The 20,606-nt window shown below is 40.4% G+C and overlaps 3 protein-coding genes across 14 annotated transcripts in view; 1 reads left to right on the plus strand and 2 right to left on the minus strand.

Annotated features, from left to right (window-relative positions):
* The window catches only part of LOC128011532 (ankyrin repeat and SAM domain-containing protein 1A), an 87,487-nt gene extending 79,752 nt beyond the window's left edge, over positions 1–7,735 (minus strand). For 4 of the 9 annotated variants that reach the window (XM_052594034.1, XM_052594030.1, XM_052594037.1 and 1 more), the window contains exon 1: positions 7,255–7,719. In XM_052594034.1, the coding sequence (XP_052449994.1) occupies positions 7,255–7,433 (179 nt within the window). In that variant the 5' untranslated portion in view covers positions 7,434–7,719. Of the gene's footprint in view, positions 1–7,254 lie in introns of all 9 variants that reach the window. The other 5 variants (XM_052594031.1, XM_052594029.1, XM_052594038.1 and 2 more) reach the window with 4 other exon arrangements.
* Positions 7,736–8,565: 830 nt separating this feature from the next.
* On the plus strand, positions 8,566–15,571 carry LOC128011544 (transcription initiation factor TFIID subunit 11). The gene is made up of 6 exons (XM_052594054.1): positions 8,566–8,719; positions 13,887–14,046; positions 14,133–14,275; positions 14,366–14,453; positions 14,819–14,915; positions 15,006–15,571. Exons 2-6 carry the CDS (start codon positions 13,888–13,890, stop codon positions 15,134–15,136), a joined length of 618 nt encoding a protein of 205 aa, XP_052450014.1. The 5' UTR covers positions 8,566–8,719; position 13,887; the 3' UTR covers positions 15,137–15,571.
* Positions 15,572–15,937: 366 nt separating this feature from the next.
* LOC128011531 (UHRF1-binding protein 1) overlaps positions 15,938–20,606 on the minus strand; it is a 33,819-nt gene continuing 29,150 nt past the window's right edge. For all 4 annotated transcript variants that reach the window (XM_052594026.1, XM_052594024.1, XM_052594028.1 and 1 more), the window contains 4 exons: positions 19,860–20,134; positions 19,587–19,695; positions 19,399–19,484; positions 15,938–17,752 (listed from right to left, as the gene is read on the minus strand). In XM_052594026.1, the coding sequence (XP_052449986.1) occupies positions 17,642–17,752; positions 19,399–19,484; positions 19,587–19,695; positions 19,860–20,134 (581 nt within the window). In that variant the 3' untranslated portion in view covers positions 15,938–17,641. The remainder of the gene's footprint in view (positions 17,753–19,398; positions 19,485–19,586; positions 19,696–19,859; positions 20,135–20,606) is intronic.

Consider the following 20,606-nt stretch of genomic DNA (forward strand, 5'->3'; position numbering starts at 1 on the left):
TTTTCTTTTTCTTTACTTAAATGAGAAAAACCATATCCATCAAAGCACGACATGCTAACTACTGAACCACGATTACAAAACTAGCCAAGCTTTTAATGACGCCTGTAGAACTGCATGCAAGTAGACCTCATCTAGGCTGGATATAATCAACCAGATTTGACACAAAATATAGCTAACTAGTGTATAAAATGGAAACAGGAAGTGATACAGATCGGTCCTTGGTCACACAGTTCACCACCCAAACCACTCAACGATGAGGTGTGAAGCAGCCACATCAAACAGAGACTTGTGTGTTATTCACACAACACGAAAGCACAAAACATAACCTAACCTCTATAGAGCCTCAATTATCCTAAAGCCCAACACCAAACTCATACAGGGTACACACAGAATATTTAGCATTTTAAGCTATTAAATTGTTACAGATCACAATTTAAGCTGAATTGGTCACTCTTTGTTTAGGGAACTAACTATTAACTATGACTTCTGCCTAAATATACTTTGCTGCTCATTAGTTAGTCAGGTGGTTATTAAGTTAAGGTATAGGGTTGGATTAGGGGATCCAAAATATGATCATGCAGAATAAGGCATTAATATGTGCTGTATTAATATTAATAAAATCCAATATGCTAGTAATATGCATGCTAGTAAGCAACTAGTTAAAGGCATAGTTCACCCAAAAAGGAAAGTTCTGTCATTAATTACTCCAATCCCATTAGACCTCCCCCCATTAGGACCTTGGTAAAATAATCCATGTGACATCAGTGGTTCAACCATATTTTTTGACATTACAAGAATACTTTGTGAGTGCAAAGAAAACAAAACTAATGACTTTATTCAACTATTTGTCTCCTCTGCATCACTCTGGCCCCATTTTGGATGGTATCATGACATATGCGCATGCTTTGATCTAAAGGTTAAATACGTATGCTGTTCTGTGTCCGCTGCGCCACGCAGATATGTTGTTTACACTTTGATCTGAACAAAAACTAAACATTCACATGGTGCGACTGACACAACACAAAATATGTTGTTTACGTTCAGTGGATACTCTCCAAAATGGCGCCAGGGCCGAAAATGCAAAGGAGAAGAATTGTTGAATAAAGTTGTTAGTTTTGTTTTCTTTGCGCACAAAAATAATTCTTGTAGCTTCGTAAAGTTGCGGTTGAACAACTGACATCACATGGATTATTTTACTGATGTCCTAGGACCCTTGGACCCGTGTTAGGACCCTTGCTGTCTACGGAGTGTCAGAGAGCTCTCGGAATTAATCAAATATATCTTAATTTGTATTCAGGAGATGAATAAAGGTCTTACGGGTTTGGAACGACTTGAGGGTGAGTAATTAGTGACAAAATAAAAAAAATTGGGTGAGCTTTTGAGAATTGGTCCTTAAAGTGTTCAATCAGTGTTGTGGAAAGATCATTTTAAAAGTAATGCATTACTATATTGTGTTACTTCATAACTAACTAATTGAGTTACTTAGTAACCTTTTTATGGAAAGTAATGTATTACATTACTTTTGCATTGCCTTTTGTCTCCTAGGCTGGGCTTGCTTATTTATTTTTAATAACAGAAAACCCAAAAGTTTTTTTTTTTTTTTTGGCAAACGTAAAAGCCCTTTCAAACAAAGAATGAATTAGTAAGACTCAGGCTGAAGAAAATGCCCCTGCATTACTCATTTTAAAAAGTAACTCAGATATGTTCTTGTTCATTTAAAGGGGTCATATGACGTTGCTAAAAGGGACATTATTTTGTGTATTTGGTGTAATTTTGGTGTATTTTACAAGCTGTATATCGCACAAAAAAAAAAAAAAAAAAACAACAACAACATGTCTGCATTTGTGATCTGAGAAACAACAAACCCTACAAACTCTGCTCAAAACTCATGTTTGAATCATCAGTGGCAAATTCTTTAAATATGAAAACGTACTTACAGACTGCGAGTCAGAAGTGCTAGACTGTCCTTGCACAGTTGGAATTCCCCAACTTTATAGAAACAGACACCGCCATTGTAGACTACTCTCCTCGTCCTCCATAAAATGTGCTACACACATCTGAATATTTGGGATGAACTTTTCTGAAACAGTGTTGAAATATAATTTAACCACTGATTTCTAGTCGTGTCCTCTTTTGGAAGACCAAACAAACTAGCTTCACTTTCACAACAAAACACACAGAGACTCACAACAAAACACGACAGCAGCAGCAACAATACTACAGCGAGAATAAAAGTTACACCACCTTCTTTCTTTGAGTGAACATTTGAGCAGCATTATGCGAATCTTCCCATGATGTCTCATGATGTGGGGGCATTTAAACAAGGGCGTGGCTGACTCTTACATTTGATAAAGAATATCTCTTTGGATTTGAGACTTTAGTCTTTGCAACTTTACTGATCTTCTTTATGCACCAAGAGCTTGTATCACTCCAAGGAGAAAGGAAAATTTTAAATCGCATCATACGATCCCTTTAAAAGTAATGCATTACTTCACCAGTTACTTGGGAAAAAAGCTATCTGATTACATAACTCGCGTCACTTTAAGTGCGTTACCCCCAATGCTGGTTACTATCGAATCTTAATGTGTTGTAGCTAAATGTTTCCAGATGATAGTCACAACGATTGAAGCTGTATGACAGTAATATCAGACTATGATTTAGCAAGAAACATTCAAAGCACAATCAATATTGTTAACACCACAACCCCAGTCCCGTTCATGTCCCAGACACTGCAGCTCTTCAGGAAGCACCTGTCCTTTCATCTCCCCCACAGGAATCCAGCACTACACTGCCCATTCTTCACAGAAACTTCCCTTCGCCAGCTTTTGTGGGAATCAAAAGTGAGTCTGTGTGAACCGTCTAACACACACTCTAGAGAAATAACAATCAGCACTTTTACAGCGGCTTGCAGTCTGGATTCGGTGTAGCAGAAATGGACAACAGACGAGGTTTAGGAGTCTTCCCAGCAGAGGAGATTGCACTTCAAAGCTGAATCCTTTAGACACAATGCATCTAAAAAATTTTTATTGAGAATATGTTGAGAATTCAGTCCAGTCATTCAAGCCTACTCTCATAACAATGCAAAAAAAAAAACTTGAGTCAAATGGCTCTTCACTCCGTTTTTGATATCATTATGGAGGAACAAGTCATCTGTAGCTTCACAGGCACTTAGCACATGATCTGAAGTACTGACAGCAGTCAGTGTTTTATCGTCTGATCCTCCACACACTCTTGAGCTATACATGAGCAGAGAAGTGAACTTAACTAACCTTCCCTGATCTTTACCAGTCATCAGACGTCTTTCAATGGACCTCAGAATGGGACACTGGTTCTGTAGATTTACAAAGAACTAAGAAAGTACTGAAAGTCTCTTTTGACAGGGATGAATGTACAGACAGACAGACAGACATATGGTCAGATATAGATAGCAAGAAGGATAGATAATGGCAATAGACGGACATGAGATGGACAAAGACAGACAGACGGACAGATAGAGCATAAACACAGACAGACAAGCATTACAATAGACAGAAGGACAGAGGCAATGGACAGACAAACACATAAAAAGCCAAACCGACAGATGATGGACAAAGAGAGACAGACAGACAAGACAAACAGGCAGGTGATAGACAAACAGATACACAGACAGACACAGACTAATAAAAATACAGACAGACAGACAGGCCTTGAAAAAACAACAGGACAGACAGCAGGCAATGGACCAACTGTTAAGAAGAAAGACAGACAGACACATGGAGAGACAGACTGGAACAGATGGACACATAAACAAGCAGAAGGATAGATAAACAGTCAGTTAGAGAAACAAGCAGACAGACAGTCTCAGGTTGAAAGGTGGACAGACAGAGAGAAAATGCAATAGAGAGATCAGACAGATGAGTATAAAGATATCTCAGAAGAAAGTCCTGTTAAATCCACACGTGGACACACTGTGTAGAAGCAGACAGGCACACGTATGAACACACAAGACACCATGTTGAAACCACATTCCAAGAAAGAGAGAGGACTCTCAAACTCAGACTCAAACTCTTTCAAAACAGAACGGCAAGTCTCAACAGGACGCCTGGTGCCGTACAGTACACAGGAAGAAGAAACCGTGCAAGCAAGTGCTGATCTTTAGTTTCCAAGCATTAGGAGACCTCTGGTACACAGACACAAGCCATTAAGGGACACTTCATCTAACAATTCCTTCATCATTTACTCACCATCAATCTTTTTTCTACCATGGCACATAAGAGAAGTTATTAAACAGAAGAAGCTGCACTTTTCCATTCAACCATTGAGAAAGGTTACCACAGCTGTCAAACCAGATTTCAAGATACAAAACGATCAAATAACTTTCAAAGATTGGGAATACTGTATGTAAACTCTAAAATATATTTTAGACGACGCCTTTGTTTATCCTTTTTGGAGCTTGACTGTCATTGCTTCGCATGCATTTTGACTGCAGACAGAGTGTACATTCTTGAAAACATCTCCTTTGGAGTTTCACAGAAGATAACACGAGCCATCTCTTCAAGGCATTACAAACCGAGTGAAGAGAGTGAAAGGAAGTCTGTAGTGCGAGGGAATTTGAGAATATTGGGGAGACAGGGCTTTGATAAGTGCTGGATAGTGTCCACAGAGGGCCAAACTGTCATCGTTCAGTGAAACCAAAGCCACTCAGAGCTCTTAAATGAGTCCAGACGTGCCACTACTGAAGAGACGAAACCCCTCTGAGATCCACTGCAAATATAGAAGCAGCTATCTGAGCGTTTCAGGAGAACGGTCCAAAAGCAGCCGACATGAGAAGGAGATCTAGTGCTTCCTCTATAATACTGTCAAGATATATCAGATATTCACTTTGAGATCATCAGATGACAAATCTGGCTGGCCAATTACAGATTTAGTAGCTGTCATCTGTGTCACTTTCACATCTACCAACAGTACTCCTAACACATAAACAATCGGTTTTTGATTTATGAAAATGTTGTGCAAGTTCATTTAATTTACAGCAACTTGGCATACATCTCATTTCAGTATAAATCAACAATATCAGCAATCTAGTGCCTCTTCAGTTACTGGACTGTGTGAAGCACCGGCTAACACTACAATAAACGTCTCCCTTCCAACCCTTTCAGCTTGCTTCTACAAGTCTTTGATTTGCGTTATCATTAGGGGTGTCACTATAAATAGATTACGCGATTTTCCGACCGCATCGCGATTCTCTCTTGAATCGATCGATTAGTTTTTAACAGCAGAGGGCACTGTGTGCTTCAGAAACAGCCATACTCTGCTTTCTTCCAGTTTCAGAAACACATCACTTGAACTATTATTTTATAAAGTCTGAAAATGTTGACGCGAATCACGAGTGTTCACAGTGCGCCGTTTACATTATTCTCACTTCATAAAAGCATAAAAATCGGCTGTTAAAAACTACCTTCAGAACTGATTCCAGAGAGAATCGCGATGCATTCAGACTCAATACACGTACCAAATTATCGTGGCACCCCTAGTTATCATGATTCGTGCTTCAGTACAAGCTTACACATCGCAAGAGCAATGTTGTACCGGGTGCGCTACCAAGTAAGTTTACTACATCAGAAAAGCCATACATATGGAGCTGATTATGTGGATTCAGATGTCAAAATGTATTAGTCTACAAATAATGCACCATTAAGTGTTCTAACCTCATCATAACATGAAAATAAGCATTTATTGATCAATAATGTGCTTGTGCGATCATAATTTGTGTGAAACCGAAGTAGTTGTTGGTGTTTTGACTGGCACTAATGTTCCTTTAATGTATAAAACGATTTTATTGTACAAAAATGTAGGTACATGTAGTAAGTGCAGATTTGTGAGAGGGTTAAATCTTAAGGCTCTCTTTGTAAACAAACCAAATCGGACGCAAACACAAGCAGAGTAAGACACACTCACCAGAAAAGACTATTGACATTTACTCTACACACATGCCAGATGACAGGCTGCATGCAAACACAGCACTCCCTTTAACACCTGCCGATAATTCAGACTCTGGTAAGTAAATACAGACTGATGCTCTTAAAGATCTCTGGCCTGTGAGCAGAGGGAGGACAGACGCTCTCTTATTCTTCTCCTGCTGGCACCGGTTCCAGCCGATCATCCGTTTATTTACCTCCGACACACGCTGAGCCGCTCTTTCTCACCACAGAGCGCTGCCAGACATTGATCCACTGAGCCAGCGAGAGACACAGATGCCAGTGGACACAAAGACCTCTGACGGGGAGAAGGGCTGGGCAGACGGATGCCATGATTTCTGGCCTCTAAATGCAGACTAGTTGATAAATTTGCACAGGGAATAGGTATAATCTGTATATGTGGGTCAAAAATGGACAGAAATGAAACCATGAATTCAGTTTATAGCTCAACATCCACTTTGAAATTATGCCTGAACATATTCAGACTGGACTTTGATATGCAAAACCAAATCAGAGCCATTCTGGTGCTCAAGTGCATGCAAATGTGATCCGCTCTCCGTTCACACACTGCACTGAGAATCATTTGCATTTGTATCACACTCCTCCACATCAGCACTGTAAACACATGTGTAAATCACATCTAGTGGGAATGTCCTGTATCTCAGTATTACACCACTGATTTTGCTTTGTAACAGCAGGGATGATGGCGCAAGTTACTCGTGCTTTCATGACTTAAAGAGGAACATCATCGTGTTTATATTGCACAAGAACTGACAGATCGGCTGTTTCAAATAGAAATGATTCCTTGAGCTACTCTTTATGAAAGCCAACAGAAATGCGTTTACGGGTTTAAAAACAACTAATCCACATGTAACAGAGAAAACAGGGGCTTAGCTTAATAACAATCAGGTTTGGAGTCAAAGGTTCAATTGTGTAAACAGCCATATATATATATATATATATCAGACTGGCGCATGTTGTCACAGGTTCCAAATGTAAACACATATATGCTGTAAAACATGGTCTTTTTAACTTGGGACAGCAGACTGCATTTCAGTACAGTTCTTCTCAAACTAGTCTTTTGAGAACTGACCCCATAGTTTGTGACAACATGCCCCCTATAACAGACATCCCAATGTTTCATCACAGCCTTCAGTGATCTTTTCTCCTGGGAGATGTTCAGTGTTTGTACAGTTGAGACTTCAGTGTTTGTGTGACTCAGAACCTGAGCGATATCAGTGTGTGACAACTAGCCCCGCTCGGGCTCGTGCACGGATAAAGCAGTGTTTTTTCTTACCTGAGCAGACTGGAGAGCGCGTGTGAGGAGCTGTGTCCGCCGCTCCCGATATTCCCGGACGATCCGGAGCCTCCGGAGGCGGCAGACCCGGCCGACGGTCTCTTCCCGGACAGCAGCTTCTCGACGGCGGCCAGATTCCCGGTGCGCGCCGCCTCCAGCAGCTCCTGCTCCTTCCCCATCTCCCCGCGAACACACGACCTCACGAACCCACTGCACGCGTCTCCGGCTCGGCTACACGCATCCACGCGCGCTCGACTCGCTCGGTCCAACAGCGGCGGCTGTATCAGGGTCAGTCCCGCTCCAAGCGCAGCAGCTCCGGGGAAACTTCTCTCCCTGCGCCGCGACAAACTTCCTCTGGGCTCTGGCACGGACCGACACGTCACTTCCTCGACGGCTGCGCTGCTCGGTGACGTCGCGCTATCATTTAATCACACTAATGACGAGGGAACAGCATTTAGGGAATTGAGATCGATGGAAGCCCTCGTCTGATCACTCATCCTGACATTAGAGCAAGAAGAAACCGCGAGGGTTCATCAAAGATTGATGGAGAAATTATCAGAAGAGTCTCTTATGAAGTCAATCATTATGAAAAGCGCTTTACATATGAATTATATAATTACATAATTCCGTAAGTCTCGAATAATTAATGTTATATTGATGTTGAAATATAAAATGTGTACCTTACCCGAATAAGGCTTATTGTTCAGAAGATTATTTGCCTTATTGTTTGATTGATTTCAAGCAAATACTATAAATGTTTATTTAAATGTACTTTCATTTAAGTATAGATTTACTATACCGTTATATAAAATAAATTAATTATTTGTACAATTTAAAATAGTACGCCTGACAATTTAATAGTGTCTTAAAACAGAAACACACAGAAATAGATTATTTGGGTGAAATTAATGGTCTATAGTTAATAAAGAAAAAATATAAAAAATTATAACATCAGTGATATAAAGAGGTATTTATATTATTAAATGAATCCTAATAATTCTATTTGAAGTCGTCAGCGTGTATTTTCTACTCATTGAATGTTACATGAGGTATATATAATATTTAATAAAAATAAATATATAATTTTTTTTAATTTTTTTTTAAAGCAGGTGTGAATCCTTGGAAGTAATATGTTTAAACAATTATAGTTATATTAAACAGCCATTGTATACAAATATCTGCAATAAGACAAATAGTTTCTCTGAATGCGTTTGAATGGATGATTCGTCTGCCTGAGCCCCTTTGGGTTATTATTATTGGTTATTATGTAGTAAATAGCGCCACTCAGTGGTGAAGTGATATATGGCAGTGGTTGAAATGTTTGTGGACTCTTATTTTGAAAGTGCCCGGATCTTGTCGTCTGTACCGAGTCTGAACGCAGTCTGCAGACGCGGAGAGTTTGTGGAAAACATTTCTTTGATTCCGTGTTTTTATAAACTGTTCTCAGCGCGGCTGTCGGTCTGAGGTATGTTAGTCCATGTTAGTGTGTATGTGTGCTTGCACAATAAGCGCCTCTTTCTCTAATAAGTTATTTCCAAAGCAATTCACACCAAATCAAATGTAAATCTATGCACAAAACATGAATATTACCACGTTTTCTAGTAACATAAAATGTAAATATCGTATTTTGTGAGCTAATATAGTAATGAATGTGATATAACTATGACAAACATTTAGTAACATGAAACGTTTCAGAATAACTGTATCTCACCAGACCGCTTTTCGAGAATAAGAGCATCACATCATTTGATGAATTGAAGAAACGTTATGAACAGTACGTTATATGAAACATATCAAAATATGGACTTTTTACAGTTGCAACGAATTATGTTATCGTTTAATAGATTTATAATATTGCATACATTAACAGTTTTCAAATTATTATAGAGCACACAAAAATGCTTATTCCAAAAGCCTTGTGTAATAAAGGGGATGTTTTTCTGAACATTTTAGCATTGGTTTTATAGCGTAATGTCATGTAGTTAAAATGTTTAATTAATATATATATATATATATATATATATATATATATATATATATATATATATGTATATGTATATGTTTAATTTATTTAAAAAAAATGTTTTTAGAAATAAATTAATTGCTAAATTAAAAGGCATATATTTATGTCTATCTGAGTTAGTTTGGGCTCAAAACATAACAGTTGCAAAGAGTTTAACTGGTGTGAAAACGGATGTCTTATGAATGTTATACGTCATACTAACTTTACCGTAGTCTTCACATCTAAGTTAATAATTAAAAACACCCAGGGAAAAATACAGTAAAAAAAAAAATACAGTAGATTTTGTCTCATTGACACAAGAACAGTTGATCTGTATACTAGGGCTGCACGATATTGGGAAAAAATGACATTGTGAAATTTAATTTTTCTGGGATTATATATTGCGATATGAAATCTAATCTAATTTTTTAGACAAACAAAAATGGGGTGAGCACAATTACATTCTCATTTTAAATGATTTAAACATCGACACCATCGTGTCAATTGATTAATATGTGCGAGGGAGAGAGAGAGAGCAAGACAGCGCTAGTGTTGTTTGAAGATGGTGAGCATGCGGCAGGGGCTCTCTCTCTCTCTCTCTCTCTCTCTTTTTCTCTCCCTCTGTCTCTATCTCTAGCACTCAGTCTCTCTCTCTCTGTCGCGCTCTCTCTCTCTCATCTCACTCTCGCGCTCTCTCTCTCGCACACGCTCTCTCTTGCGCTCTCTCTCTTTCTCTCGTGCGCTCTCTCTCTCTCTCGCGCTCTCACTCTCTATGCAAATGATAAACTTTCACTCTATTATGGTTAAGCTGTGCAATTAATCCGCGAATCACATTTGTCAAGGGCCGTACAGTTAATGAATAACGGATCAACTACAACAGCCTACATCGCACATCCTGCGATGTGACTATCGTGGATTTGTACATCGCGATATTGATGCTTAAACGACACATCGTGCAGCCCTACTGTATACAGTGAAGAATACAATACATAATGAAGCATTGCAGGGTAGGGCTGGACAATAATTCAATATCAACATGTATCCCAGTATAATTTTTTTCAAAAACGGTGATATGATTTTTAAACACAATTCCGATATTTTGTTCCAAAATTAAGACACGCAGGTGTTTTATATGAATGTATCTCTGAAGGGAACCGTCTGTATTCAGAAAAGTCTTCGTTACTGGAGAAACCGCTGGTTCTACCCTGTTCTGCCGCTCTCACAGCGCATTCTGTTGGTGGAGAGTCTGTTCCTGCTCGTGGAGAATCTGTTCTACCGCTCTGACAGTGCCTCCTGCTGGTGGAGAATCTGTTCCTGCGGGTGGGGAGTCTGTTCTACTTCTCTCACAGTGCCTCCTGCTGGTGGAGAATCTGTTCCTGCGGGTGGGGAGTCTGTTCTACCGCTCTCACAGCGCCTCCTGCTGGCAGAGAGTCTGTTCTTGCGGGTGGGGAGTCTGTTCTACTTCTCTCACAGTGCCTCCTGCTGGTGGAGAGTCTGTTCCTGCTGGTGGAGAGTCTGTTCTACCGCTCTCACAGCGCCTCCTGCTGGCAGAGAGTCTGTTCCTGCGGGTGGGGAGTCTGTTCTACTTCTCTCACAGTGCCTCCTGCTGGTGGAGAGTCTGTTCCTGCTGGTGGAGAGTCTGTTCTACCGCTCTCACAGCGCCTCCTGCTGGCAGAGAGTCTGTTCCTGCGGGTGGGGAGTCTGTTCTACTTCTCTCACAGTGCCTCCTGCTGGTGGAGAGTCTGTTCCTGCTGGTGCAGAGTCTGTTTTACCGCTCTCACGGTGCCTCCTGTTGGTGGAGAGTCGGTTCTGCCGCTCTCACGGTGCCTCCTGCTGGCGGAGAGTCTGTTCTTGTGGGTGGGGAGTCTGTTCTACCGCTCTCACGGTGCCTCCTGTTGGTGGAGAGTCGGTTCTGCCGCTCTCACGGTGCCTCCTGCTGGCGGAGAGTCTGTTCCTGTTGGCGGAAATTCTGTTCTACCGCTCTGACAGCGCCTCCTACTGGCAGAGAGTCTGTTCCTGCTAGTGGAGAGTCTATTCCTGTTGATGGAGAGTCTATTCCTGCTGGTGGAGAGTCTTTTCTGCCGCTCTGACAGCGCCTCCTGTTGGTGGAGAGTCTGTTCCTGCTAGCGGAGAGTCTATTCCTGTTGGTGGAGAGTCTGTTCCTGCTGGCGGAGAGTATGTTCTACCGCACTCACAGCGCCTCCTGCTGGCAGAGAGTATGTTCCTGATGGCAGAGAGTCTGTTCTACCACTCTCACGGTGCCTCCTGCTTGCAGAAAATTTGTTCTACCGCTCTCACGGTGCCTCCTGTTGGTGGAGAGTCGGTTCTTGCGGGTGGGGAGTCTGTTCTACTGCTCTCACGGTGCCTCCTGTTGGTGGAGAGTCGGTTCTTGCGGGTGGGGAGTCTGTTCTACTGCTCTCACGGTGCCTCCTGTTGGTGGAGAGTCGGTTCTGCCGCTCTCACGGTGCCTCCTGCTAGCGGAGAGTCTGTTCTTGCGGGTGGGGAGTCTGTTCTACTGCTCTCACGGTGCCTCCTGTTGGTGGAGAGTCGGTTCTGCCGCTCTCACGGTGCCTCCTGTTGGTGGAGAGTCGGTTCTGCCGCTCTCACGGTGCCTCCTGCTGGCGGAGAGTCTGTTCTTGCTGGCGGAGAGTCTGTTCCTGTTGGCGGAAATTCTGTTCTACCGCTCTGACAGCGCCTCCTACTGGCAGAGAGTCTGTTCCTGCTGGTGGAGAGTCTATTCCTGCTGGTGGAGAGTCTTTTCTGCCGCTCTGACAGCGCCTCCTGTTGGTGGAGAGTCTGTTCCTGCTAGCGGAGAGTCTATTCCTGTTGGTGGAGAGTCTGTTCCTGCTGGCGGAGAGTCTGTTCTACCGCTTTCACAGTGCCTCCTTCTGGCAGAGAGTCTGTTCCGGCTGGCGGAGAGTATGTTCTACCGCACTCACAGCGCCTCCTGCTGGCAGAGAGTATGTTCTACTGCCCTGACAGCACCTCCTGCTGGCAGAGAGTCTGTTCCTGCCGGCAGAGAGTCTGGTCTGCCACTTTCACAGTGCCTCCTCCTGGCGGAGAGTCTGTTCCTGCTGGTGGAGAGTCTTTTCTGCCGCTCTGACAGCGCCTCATGCTGGTGGAGAGTCTGTTCCTGATGGCAGAGAGTCTGTTCTACCACTCTCACGGTGCCTCCTGCTTGCAGAAAATTTGTTCTACCGCTCTCACGGTGCCTCCAGCTGGCGGAGAGTCTGTTTCTGCTGGTGGAGAGACTGTTTTACCGCTCTGACAGCGCCTTCTGTTGGTGGAGAGTCGGTTCCTGCTGGTGAAGAGTCTGTTCTACCGCTTTCCCAGTGCCTCCTCCTGGCGAAAAGTCTGTTCCTGCTGGTGGAGAGTCTTTTCTGCCGCTCTGACGGCACCTCCTGCTGGCGGAGAGTCTGTTCCTGCTGGTGAAGAGTCTGTTCTACTGCCCTGAAGGCGTCTCCTGCTGGTGGAGTGTCTGTTTGCTTTCAAGTCCGTCTCCAGCAACATGTTGTTTTTCTCTGCAGCACTTTCCATACTCTTAATACTGCTAAAGCACATTTGTTTCAATCTATAAGAATAATAAGCTTACACTACCGGTCAAAAGTTTTTGAACAGTAAGATTTTTTTATTTTCTTAAAATATTTTCTTTTAAATAATTCTTCTGCTCACCAATCCTGCATTTATTTGATCCAAAGTACAGCAAAACATTTAATATTGAAATGTTTTACTACTTAAAATTATTTTAAATTCTAATTTATTCCTGTGAATTTTCAGGATCATTACTCCAGTCTTCAGGGTCACATGTTCCTTCAGAAATCATTCTAATAATCTGATTATCAATATTTAAAACCGTTGAGCAATTTTTTTTTTTTTTTTGATGAATAGAAAGATCAGCATTTATCTGATTTCCATTCAAAAGCTTTGAGTCAGTATGATTTCAAATCAGAATATAAGAATAATTTCTGAAGATCATGTGACTGGAATAATTGTGCTAAAAATATAGCTTTGAAACCACAGGAATAAATTACATTTGAAAATATTTCCAAATAAAAAACAGTTATTTAAGTAGTAAAAATATTTCAAAATGTTACTGTTCTTGCTGTATTTTGGATCAAATAAATGCAGGCTTGGTAAACAGATGATCATTTTTTTAAAACATTAAAAATCTTACTTTTCGAAAACTTCTCACTGGTAGTGTATATTAGCCTATAGTTAGAAGTTAAAGATATGAATATTAATTAGGTGAGTCTGAGATGATTTTTTGACAGTGATTTTCACATTTATTGTTTGTATGAAGGCTAAATATAAAAACGGTGAACCTTAAATTATTTGTGCTGTTTTTTTTCTGAAAAATTTCATGGTTTTAAATGAGGTGTCATAGACTTGACAAATTCATTTTTCATAAGTTTGTATGCACAACTGTTGTGGGCATTCTTGGCAGTTTTAACAAGGCTTTTTTTAATATTGTTCATATCAATATCAGAATTGTATCATATTGACCAAAATGGAGATATATATACCATCGTATAAATTTTGGCCATATCGTCCAGCCCTATTGCAGGTTGAGTTTAATGTGTGTGTCAGCTGAGCATAAACTAAGCGAGAGTTTCTTACTCTCTTCTCAAAGCATGGCAGACCCGGCCCGTGTGAAACCCATCGCAGTGGTCAGCGAGGCGCCTGCAGAGAGACCCAAACCAGGCGAGGGGTCCCGGGACGCTCCGGGGAGCAGCAGTAAAGTCTCTGAACTCACTACTGTCCAGACCACTGCCAAAGAGCAGGGCAAAGTGGTGAGTCCGTTTCTTAATCGCAAAGACTACGAGTGATTTATTTGCTAGAAATTTATTTATTCATGTTGGATCTGATTGTGCTTTAGAGGTCTGCTGAAGATGATGCAGCTGGTGAGGAAGAAGGATCTTCATCACTTCATCCTCCTCCTGCTAAAAAACTGAAAGTGGAGCATGACAAGAAGAAGGAGAAACGCCATAAAGTTGATGAAGATGAAATACAAAAGATGCAGTAAGCTTTATTTGGATACATGTTACTTCTTGTTCCGTTGTGTGCCTTATTCTGTATTAGGATGCAAAACTTCTCAGTTTTATTCCACAGAGTCTTAGTATCCTCATTCTCTGAAGAGCAGCTGAATCGCTATGAGATGTACAGACGCGCTGCTTTCCCAAAGGCAGCGATTAAAAGAGTAAGTGTGGAGCGATTTCATTTGAAACTAACCATATGCAGAGTGAAAAAGATTGTACAGGCTAAGCTAAGATTGTATTCAGTTGTTAATTAATACTTTGAGACTTGTTGCATACTCATTGGGACTCGTCAATACAAGCAGGGCTCTGATAACATGTCTTGATACTGGACAGTTAGAGAAAAAAAAAAAAAACATATTATTCTGATGTAGAGTTTAATGTTAAACAGAAATACAACATTTATTAGTTTCCAATTAGGATCCTTCCAAATGATCATAGGAATTCTAATGGTGTCACGCCTTCTGTTTGAACTATAAGATGAAAAGGGCTGGACGTTTTTTTGAAACGGTTTGTTTCTGTTCTCCAGCTGATTCAGTCCATCACAGGATCCTCGGTCTCTCAGAATGTGGTCATCGCCATGTCAGGGATTGCCAAGGTGTTTGCTGGGGAGATTGTTGAGGAAGGTTGGTTAGACACTAAAATATGATTCATGTAGAAACCGTGTGGCTCATTAATTGTTTCCATAAAAGTGTTTTCTTCTCTTGGCTCTTCAGCTCTCGATGTGTGTGAGAAGTGGGGAGACACGCCACCCCTGCAGCCCAAACACATGAGAGAAGCTGTCCGGAGACTGAAGAGCCGAGAGCAAATTCCCAACACCAAACACAAAAAAATCCTCTTCCACTGAGCTCCAGTCCCTCTCGCGACTCTATTAGAAAAGACTCTCTGTTAGTATTTCTGTGGGGGAATGGACACTACCAGATATCTGATGTGTTTGGAGTGCACTGTTGGTATCTTGGGTAATACAGGATGTGGTATATCTCTCGTTTTGTCCACAGTCTGTCCTCTGGAGCATGTGACGAAATAAAACAATAACAAGTGAATGTTAATGAAGACTTTTAGGATGATAAATATTGTACGATTCCTAGCTGTCACTCAGAAGTAAGTGTGCCACTGAGATGTCTGTCGACTCGTTTTTTAAATGTTTCGTAATATTTGTTGTGTTTTGAGAAATGCATGCATGTGCATGGATGTTTTGTGTATGGAAATGATATAAAAATGTAATCTTTGGAGTTGAGGGGGGAAAAGAAATAGAAAAAATAAATATTTCGATGAACCCAGAGCTGTCTATAAAAACCAGCAGGCACGAGTAGTGTTATCAATCAGGAGAAGGTGGATTTAATTCGATCATAAGCTCATTTTGTTATTTGTAAGGTGTGATGTGATTTGTAGGTTGGAAGTATCAAATGTTTTTACAAATTTTTTTAACTATATAGCCATCTGTGTTAAAGGGAAGTTATCTTTTGTTTAACCCACAACATCTGGACAACAAGTGGTTCATGGGTTCCCTAGCGGTGGAGCATCGGAGTTTCGAAGCGGTGTGACGTTACGAAGCTTAGTTCGCTAAAGTCACGAGACTATTACTATGTCGGTCATTTCTCAGTTTAAGGAGTGCACTGACATTATGTAGCTGACAGAAGAAACAAAGTTCAACTTTAAGAAACATTTTATTGATCTTCATTGGTCTTGACACATTTTCACACGGTCATGGTTCACAGAACCAACGAAATATCAGTTTTGTTTTAATATTTTGTTCCAGGACTTTAGTGGTGATATTACAATATCGTAATGAAAAGATCAGAGGTCAAACTAAAAGCTTGGATTTTTATCCGTAGAGGGACACGAACAGTACTGAATTAACCAAAAGACCATCAAGACATCAGACACGACCAAGCACAACTCATGATAACAACGTGATAATCGTACAATCTTGCACTGTATCTGACAGACATTACTTTAAATAGATTAAATAGAATAATTGTTGACAGCAATATTAATATGAATGGCAGCTCAGATCAATTGGTGATTCAAATGAGAAATGTTCAAATTCATTTTTGAGTACAGACTTTGAAATCTTGGCAAATCTGAGCCACTGAGAACTTTTCTGAAACTTTGAAGGAGAGCAATGAAATCAGCACGCATGTAAAGTGCATTTCCATTTCATGTAAATATATGGCAAAACATAAACGAGGTGATCTTACAGTCGGAGAGGAGCAGATCCATTATTCTGCTCCACACTGTCTGACAGCTTCATGTGTAACACACACACACACACACACACACACACACACAGAAGTGAATTCAGTACCAACTACACAGCTAAAAACAATCAATACTATTAGTAAAATCAGCTCAGTATGCTCATTCTGATCACAGGCAATCCTCAGAAACAGTAACAATCACCCTTACATTAAATAAAATAAAACAGATATAAAATAAACAGTCAGTGACCTTGATGCTGTTGCACTTCAAGTAAAGTCATGCAAAACACGTTTTCTTCCATGCAGTGAGAATGAAGTTATTTCTGATCGTACCATCTACAGAAAAGTCTTTATAGTTTAGACTACAGTAACATTAGTTTTCTAAAGGTCTGTGGAAGACAGAAATCTCTTGATACACTAACAGAGATTGTTTAGTGTATATGAATGCTACACATTGCTCTCAAAGCCGAAGCTCACTGGAAACAGAAAGATGGGCCACATTTGAAATAACCAGACATTTGCTGATAAATCAATCCAAACGTCTGAAGATTAACCACAAAAAAAACATCCTTGTGATCCACATCTGTCAGTGGACATCCAATCAAATAACCATCTCATGCATATAAAGTTCAAATAAATATGCATAAACGTCAATATATTTGTCTGAACTCTACAGAGTAGTGATATATCTAAAAGTGACTTTAGTGTAACAGACTTGAACCAAAAATAATAAATTAAATACGGTAACCCACTGTAATAAATCTGGATAGAATGTGTGAGATTGACACAAGTAAACATTGTAATACTGAATCAAAGTGAAGTCTCATCATTTGAGCACCAGCACTGGCACTAATGCTCCTCGGTGACCGCTTCATCTGTACGGCACAACACTCAGGAACGTCGATCAAGCCTAAAAGCTGTACACGGTCCTCTCGTGAAACTTGTGCGAGAAGCATGCTGAGCAGAAGTGAAGAGAGGATCCAGTGTGCAGTGAAAGAGAATATGTGACTGGATTCAGTCCCGTGTCGTGCGGTCACATACAGAGAAACGTCACTACAGGAAGAGACCTGTGATTTCACACTCAGACGTTAAGAGATTAAGGGATGGATTGTTGAGTTGGACTCAGAGTCTGGTTTCTTTCCCTTTGTTCATCACAAGGTGAAGGAGGGGTTGTGTTTCATCACTTCCTGTAGCAGGCGCTCTCGGTCAGATAGGGCTTTCTCGAGAGTTGACTGGACATCAGCGAGTCTGGATTCCAGAGACTGAACCAACAGAGAAACAGAAACCGATCAGATTCTCAACATCAGATATGATCAGCTTGAACAAAAACACTCTTTTGAAACACACTTTAAAGCCCTATATTCCCTATATCTTAATCTGCTAGGTCTGTAATAATTACAGAGCAAATTCAGTGATCCTGTGAGAAAACTAATCCTGCCCGAATGCAAATAGTTTGTAATTGCGACAATGTGTTTTGGCCGATGTGAACTGCCATAGATGATTTTACCACACACTTTTTTGCCTCCCGGGAAAAATAAAAATAAAAATAACTATATTAAAATCAAGAACCAAATCACGTGTGGCTCCTGTAGTATCAGCGTCAGGTAAGATTACTCACATTTAAAGTTTCAATTACATGTGCACCTACGAAAATTAAACATGGTTTTACTACAAATAAAAAATAAACAGTTAAACTATAAGTAAAAGTAACCACACATTAACCATGGTTTTGATATACTAGTCATATATTTTCACTGTGGTATTTGTAGTAAACCTGTGGTTATACTATGGTAATGAAAACAGACCCTCCTACCTCTGTAATAAACACAGAGATGCTTAGACGTCAGGTGGAAACTCAAATGTCGTTTAGAAACCTAGTCCCGTTTGAATAGGACTCAAGAGACAATTTTTGTAAGCAGTTGTAGCAATATACCTTCACCCATAAGTAATAAAAGACATGTAATTAGGGTATCAAATTTCACCACTGACATCTTAGAGTCTTGTCTTCGAATGGAAAATTACTGTAGGCTTGAAACTTTAAAAACTAAAACATATTTTATTTATATTTCTCTGAAAAGGACACACACAAAACCTCTACAATCTTATGGAAGCCCATTTTGGCCACATAAAAAAAGTCAGGCTTTATATAAAAAAAAAAAACTATTATGTAATAAAAAGCACAATTATGAATATTTGTCATTTTGAGATGCTACGTAAATTATGAGATAAAAAAAATCCAAACCCAGACACTGTCATAATTATGAGACATTTAAAATGAAAAAGGTTAAAAGAGAAATTAAAGTCATAATTATGAAAGGTTGGCACTGAAAAAAACAATTATGACATAAGTTGAAATTAATGACAAACATAATTGTAAAAACAGTAGAAATACTCATCAATTATGATAAAGTTGAGATAATAAAAAGTTGAAATTATGAGCCAAAAAGTCAATCATTACAAAAACTCAAAGACAATTCTAATTTTATTTTTTATTATATAATATATTTGGTCTTTTTATCTAAATTTTGACTTAGTATCTCATAATTTCCACTTCTTTAGTTTTATCTCTGAATTCTGACTGAAGCATATTTTTATTTTATTTTTGGCACAAATGGGCTACCATACAAAGCTAATTTGTGCTTGCGTTTAACAAAAAAAAGGTACCGCAAGATGTGACACACTAGGTTTGATCCAGACAACGTCAAAAGTCATTTTTTCTTTTATCTTTCTATGTCCGTCCTGACATCATGCATCTGGAAAGCAACGTTCAATTTAAATATGAGTGAGACTTAAAAACTACGACAGGGGCAGATGTTCTGTTTGACATCTCGAACCAAACTCAAACATGGCCAAACACATAAATAATGCAACCTAACATTGAGTGGAATGATTTTCTAATATATGACACCTTGTTCTCCTCCTCAGCTCTGAAGCAGGACTGGCCAGCTCTATCTCTGTCCCCGTCTGTCTCGATCCCTGATTGGCTCTGCGCAGCTGCATGTGTAAAAGTGAAACAGAGGAAGCAAACGTTAGTTTAACAGGTGACAGATATCCTGTAATCTGAGCAGCGGCTGGAACCAAACCCAAAGCACTCACGTCTCAAGCGGAGGACCCCATCATCCATACGCTCCAGCACGATGCCGTCCAGAGAGAAGAGCACAGGAACTGGCTGAGGAGCGGTCGGGTACACACGAGGACCATCGTCCTGTCAGAGAGGGAGAAAACCGAACACAAATCATTTCTCACTGCCTTTGTCTTGTCTTGCTTTAGAAAATGTTGAAGCTTGTCCATTAACTGGTCAACTATCAAAGGGAATGTCTAGTCTTCCATTAGCTCTGATTATGGGCATCATTTGGCCCTCATTCGCACCTTTAGTGTAACAGCAGTGTCCCGTAACCACAGTCTCATCGGCTGGGGGTCTGCACTGAGCTCGTCCTCCAGGAAGGGTCCCAGCATGTTTAGGGTAGAAGCCAGGAGCTCTGCTTTGCACCCTGTCAGGCACATTTCCATGAAGCCCATGCTCTCAGACAGAGGAGAGTGTCTGGCCGCACGGGGTCCCATCTCCATCCTGAGGGCCACTGCTGGGGGACAGGAGAGAGACCGGGGCCCGGGAGACAGAGGAGCACTCGGAGAGGAAGAACCAGCTGTTGTGGGGAGAGAAAACAAAACATTTTGGTAAATCTTAAATAAGTGTCATACTGCATGTATCTGCACACACATGATGTTAACATCAGTGTGTTTCTAACCTGGAGTAAGCAATATTATGGATAAAAGAGCCGTATTTTAGCCGGGAAGCAACGCGTTGAATTTAAAAATGTCTTAAAGATGGATTTGTTTCTTAAAACAAAGTTTTTTGCTCCAGTAGTTTGAATTACTTGTGATGTTTTTATCAGCTATTTGATTCTGATGGCACCCATTGCCATGGCCAATTCATAACTATTTTTTTGTTTTATTTTGAGTGGGTTTTATTCAATAACAAATCTGTATAAACATATATTTGTGGCTTTTTGTCAAATTTGCTCATGCTCAACTGATGGTTACGTTTAGTGGTGGACCTTTACGCTTTCTTTATTTCTAATCAGTTCAATATTGTGCAGACACATTCAAAATCGCTAC

This window comes from Carassius gibelio, chromosome B23, assembly GCF_023724105.1.
Source record: "Carassius gibelio isolate Cgi1373 ecotype wild population from Czech Republic chromosome B23, carGib1.2-hapl.c, whole genome shotgun sequence".
Classification (NCBI taxonomy): domain Eukaryota; kingdom Metazoa; phylum Chordata; class Actinopteri; order Cypriniformes; family Cyprinidae; genus Carassius; species Carassius gibelio.

What these genes read in the sequence shown, in the direction of transcription:
- LOC128011544 (XM_052594054.1), top strand. Translation starts at nt 13,888, where the DNA reads ATGGCAGACCCGGCCCGTGTGAAACCCATCGCAGTGGTCAGCGAGGCG. An exon ending in CCAAAGAGCAGGGCAAAGTG is followed by an intron (nt 14,047 to 14,132) that starts GTGAGTCCGTTT and finishes ATTGTGCTTTAG; the next exon opens with AGGTCTGCTGAAGATGATGC. An exon ending in TGGGGAGATTGTTGAGGAAG is followed by an intron (nt 14,916 to 15,005) that starts GTTGGTTAGACA and finishes TTGGCTCTTCAG; the next exon opens with CTCTCGATGTGTGTGAGAAG.